Below are 5,475 nucleotides of genomic sequence, written 5' to 3'. Positions count from 1 at the left end.
GAACAGATTTGGATATGGGGGAACATGCAAAAAAAGCAAAGCTTGTTACAAGGCAAGTTCCCTAAAATAACAGTATGTAATAATCATAAGTTATCTTTAACAGGAAATAAATCAATAAGAACGGACATTCTTGCTATAGGTACAGTTTGAAAAAAAAGGAAAAGGGAAACAATATATATATTACTACTTATATGGCAATAGAATAATAATGATAATAGAATAATACTAATATAATAATAGAATAATAATAGTGCACATGATATTAAGACACAGAAGGAGGAAGAGAGAGAAAGACAGACAGACAGACGAGATATACATGAGAGAGGGACAAGTAGAACAGACATGACATAACATGAAGACAAAAACACAACAATACAATTACATATAATCACATATAGGGCTAGTAAGATAAGACAAGAAATAAGAGGTCAGCTTACAGAGTATCTATTGACAGTAGCAACAGCATTTGAGATGACAGTGTTGTCATGTAAGCTTGCGCATGTGTGAGTAGTTTAATATCTTTGAAGTAAGAACTTTTTCAATTTACATTTAAATGAGAGAACACTGAGAGATTTTTTAATTTCGTTCGGTAGCGAGTTCCACAGTTTGGGTCCTGTATAAACAAATGTCTTTTGAGCAAAAAGAGTACGCTTTAATGGCAAGTGAATGCAGCTAGCCTGTCGGGTAGGATATGAATGGATCGAGTTATTCGAAACAAACATAGGAGAAAATATGGACGGAAGGTTTTTCGTATGTAAATTATACATGAAGAGGCCTAGTTGTAACTGAGGCCTAGTTGTAATCTGACATGATCTATAGCTTTTAATATCTTTCTTGTTTCCATCTCCTTGCTCTTATTTTGCTTCATTACACCTTTCCTCCTCTGTCTAGTCTGGCTGTCTGTCTCACCCCCCCCCATATCTCCCCCTCTCTCTGCGGTTTCTCTCTCGTTCTCTACGCCATCGCAACCTGGGTGTGTGGACGTGTGTGTGTTTTTTTTTTATTGTTTTTTTATTTTAGTAAAAATAGAGTACAGGTATATTATTGTTATATGTTCCCATTAGCATGATAGAGAAACATAATACGAAGTAAAACTTATGGGGAAAAAATGCTGTCCTGCCGAGTTCCTACGGGAGTTACCAGAAACAGAAAAAATGACATTTTAGCCATTTTATGTATTGGGGCAAAATTGAAGAGTCCTTGCCAATAGAGATGTTTTACTATTATATTGATGTCCTTCCTATACGTTTTTTTTTGCGCCACCGTACTGAGCTGCAGTTTTTTTTTTTTTCACCAGTGACCTTTAATTTGAAACTTCTTTGTACTGAATACATGACTTTTTTTTATACTATTATTGCATTTTAAACATAATGGGTTTTTTCTTCTTTAATGGTCAATGCATGTTATGTATTTACTTATTTCTTTGTTATGTATTTTTTTAAATGTAAACTCACATTGTTAGTCCTCGGACTTTTTGATGAGTATTTTTTAATAAAACCGAATTGAATTTGAATATAATGCATCCAGTTTGAAGTCACCATTTTTTATGTGATCACCCATTTTTACACACAACTTTCAGAAATTCCTAACTATCTTATTGTTAGTCCGATATTGTTCAAAATTTAATTCATCTACTTGACTGATTTTTTTCTTTGTCTCTCCAAGAACATTTTTTTATTTGGGTTGAATTGCTCTAAATATAAACATGAGCTCTTTACCACTTGAGAGGGCGGAGGTGAATCCATTCGTTTATGCATCTTGTCAGTGGCGTAACTACGGGGGGGCATGGGGGCACGTCCCCCCCCCCCATCGGCTGACCAAAAAAAAAGCGGGGAAAAGGAGAAAAAGAGGGAGAAAGGAAGAGAAACATAGTGGGAAAGAAGAAATTATTGTTCATTATAATGTTATATCATTTCATAATTATGTTATTACATAAGAACCATTTTTTTCATAACTTTATGAAGCGTAATTTGCTTAGGCCCTATGTCTTCATTTTTCCTCGTGCTCGCATTGTCTGTTTAACGAGATATATAATCCTGTTGGACTAAAACCTCCCGTTTTCAAGTCAATATACATCAAATATATTTCCTCTCACTTCGAGTTATCATTGTTTTATGTAGTGACATATGCTTCTTTTTTCATGGCTGCTTAAAGTGATTGCCCCATTTAAAGGTCTTAATATTAAACATTTCCTGTCCGTGCTTATGTTCGCATTATAGTAGATTGGTGAGATATGTCTGCTCTCCATGCATGAATTCCTAAAATCAGTCCTTAAAATGCCCCTTTTTCTGATCTGAATATAAAAAATTTCAACTCGCGCTTCGCTCTCGATCGCATCATTTGGTTAGTGAAATACGTATGGTCTTAGTGAATTCATACATACAAGCCTTAGAATGCCCCTCTTCAGGTCTGAATTTCCAAAATTTTCAGCTCGCGCTTCTCGCTCGCAATATTTGATTAGTGATATGCGTATGTTAATCATGATTACAATGACTGCAAGTGCTTCATGTGTTTAGATGTAATTCTAACAAAATCAGCAAGTGCTTGACATTAGATGGCATTAGATGACTATGGTGAGATATGTTTACTCTTAATGGATTTCTAAAATATAGTCCTTAAATGCCCGTTTGGAGTCAATGTATACAAAAATTTCAACTCGCGCTTCGCGCTCGCATTGTTTAGCGAGACAGGTACGTATTATGTTTTCAAACATTTTATTATAATGTCCCATTTTGGCTATGAATATAAATAAATTCAGCTCGCGCTTCGCGCTCGCATTACGTGATCAGTGAGATACATATCCGTTGTGCATGCCACTGTCCTTAAAATGTCTCTATTAGCATGATTAGGTCAGTATACATGGCAACTGAGCGCGCTTCGCTTCGCGCGCTCACTAAGTGACTCCAAATTGTTGCTGGTGCCCCCCCCACTGCCTTGACCCACGGTACACCACTGCATCTTGTCAAAAGGAGGCATATTGTCTGAGCTTGCATTTGCAATCATGTCAATCTTGTATTCGTGGCCACGAGTTTGATTTCCTGATGGACGATCAAAATGGTGTATCTGATCAATAATTTAAACAACGCTGTTTACTATGTGAATCGCACAGTACAGTTGTTTAAACATTTTAAACAAGTCTTTAAAATCTTAAACAACAAAGTTTAAATTCAAATATTTAATGATCAATAGTTTAAGCATTGTTGTTTAAGATTTTGATTTAAACTTTGTTATTTAAAATTTTAAACACTTCTTTGAACTGTTTAAACAATTTCTGTGCGATTCAAATGTTTAGATTATTTTTAATAAAGAAGGGTCCCGTTTCATAAAAAACTTGTTACAATATAACAAAATGATGTTCGATTTCTATAACAAGATCACTTTCAGCCATTCAAATTTGAATGATTTAATAGCTGGCTTGTAACAAGTTTATTGAACGGGGTCCCATGTGCTTTAATCTCTCAAAGATTCCGTACTGTCTGCATCGATTTTATTTATTTGGCTAAAAATTTTATGTGCAATAATTATGATAATCTGGATCAATTTCCCTCATAGTTCAATTGATCTATTTGAAAAATTAGCAGGGGATTAGCTAAAATATATACTTAATTTATAGAAAAAGTCACAAAATCGTTCCTGCAGAAGTAGAAAAATAATTTATTTCATACCCTTATTCCGGGTATAACGAAATTATATTATTTATTAAATGTCTGTTATCTCGGTAAAATTACGGCGAATGGAAGGCGGCATTTCATATCCAAATAGTTTGCAGTCTCTTGTTAGTCCAGGGCTATTAGATAGTTCCTCCAGCAGGTGATCTGATAAGAGTGAATAGTATTGCGAGAGAATGCCATCATCTGAGCTATGAGTTGGTTTCCTTGACAATGGCGGTAGTGGGATATCCGACTTGATTTGATCTAGAAAGGAACCTTTATCCGACTCGATAGTTTCGTAGTCACCGATGAAGTCATAGTCAAAAGTGCATGGATGGCATAACTCAAACATGTCCCCCCAATGTATATTTTTGGTATCTGCTTTTAAATAATGCGTTACGAATTCTTCAAAACTGATTCTGTCTGATGGATACTTTTTGGCCAATTCCGGTTCGTATTTTCGAATCCATTCCTTAACTCTGGACTGTAATTCAGCCGTGAAAGCATTCGGATAGTCTTGTAGCTTGTCCCGAAACGCCGAAAGCAGCCTCGTGTAGGGATTCCGAACAAACAGGGAGCGATTGTATCCTAGTAACTTCTTTTTCGTTTTGTTCCTGAGAAACTGGCTGACCCTTAAAAATCTATGAGGGAATTCTTTGTGTGGATTATCATAGGTGGACTCTGGATATCCGTGAATCGCAAGCAATAATTGTTTCAAACTTGTTGTCGCCACTTTGGGTACGAAGCAGTACATCATCTTTAATTTGGGAAAAATATAAATTTGGCTAAGTTGTTTATTGGACAGTTTCTCAATGTTGTTAGTGTGATTCAGTTGGTTACAGACTCTATTCAAACGTTGCTTCCTCTCCGCCTGTGTAAGTTGAATCCCTTCCGGGTCATACTCTAAAGTTGGTGCAGCGCGTGTTACCTGCAGGAGAGAAATGAGAAAATGAAAATCCACTGTGAATATGAAATTGTGTCTGAATTTGAATAATTAAATGCGATGGTGAAAGTCACTGCCAATCATTTGCTTTTTCATAACTGTCCCTGCCAGAGTCTTTCAATCCGGGGCTTTGTTCTCGTAATTGAATTAGCCATATCTGCTATCATCCTCATCATCCTCATCATCACCATCATCATCACCACCACCACCACAATCATCATCTTCATTATCATCATCATCATCACCACCACCATCATCTTCATTATCATCATCATCATCATCATCATCATCAATTCATCATCATCATCTTCATCATCACCACTATCATCATCATCATCATCACCACCACCATCATCATCTTTATTATCATCATCATCATCATTCATCATCATCATCATCATCATCATCATCATCATCTTCATCATCATCATCATCACCAGCATCATCTTCATTATCATCATCCATAATCATCATCATCACTGTCATCATCATTATCATCATCATCATCACCACCATCATTTTCATTATCATCTTCATCATCTTCATTATCATCATCATCATTCATAATCATCATCATCACTGTCATCATTATTATCATCATCACCACCATCATCTTCATTATCATCATTATCGTTCATCATCATCATCACCAGCATCATCTTCATTATCATCATCATCATTCATAATCATCATCATCACTGTCATCATCATTATCATCATCATCATCACCACCATCATTTTCATTATCATCTTCATCATCTTCATTATCATCATCATCATTCATAATCATCATCATCACTGTCATCATTATTATCATCATCACCACCATCATCTTCATTATCATCATTATCGTTCATCATCATCATCACCAGCATCATCTTC

At 35.6% G+C, this 5,475-nt stretch overlaps 1 protein-coding gene across 1 annotated transcript in view; it reads right to left on the bottom strand.

Annotated features, from left to right (window-relative positions):
- Positions 1 to 3,385: 3,385 nt before the first annotated feature.
- LOC121409394 (carbohydrate sulfotransferase 9-like) overlaps positions 3,386 to 5,475 on the bottom strand; it is a 5,508-nt gene continuing 3,418 nt past the window's right edge. The window contains exon 4 of the mRNA XM_041601330.1: positions 3,386 to 4,578. Within this exon, the coding sequence (XP_041457264.1) occupies positions 3,700 to 4,578 (879 nt within the window). The 3' untranslated portion in view covers positions 3,386 to 3,699. The remainder of the gene's footprint in view (positions 4,579 to 5,475) is intronic.

This window comes from Lytechinus variegatus, chromosome 2, assembly GCF_018143015.1.
Source record: "Lytechinus variegatus isolate NC3 chromosome 2, Lvar_3.0, whole genome shotgun sequence".
Taxonomy (NCBI): Eukaryota; Metazoa; Echinodermata; class Echinoidea; order Temnopleuroida; family Toxopneustidae; genus Lytechinus; species Lytechinus variegatus.
Note: the sequence above shows the minus strand (reverse complement) of the source record. Positions and strands in the feature narration are given on the sequence as shown.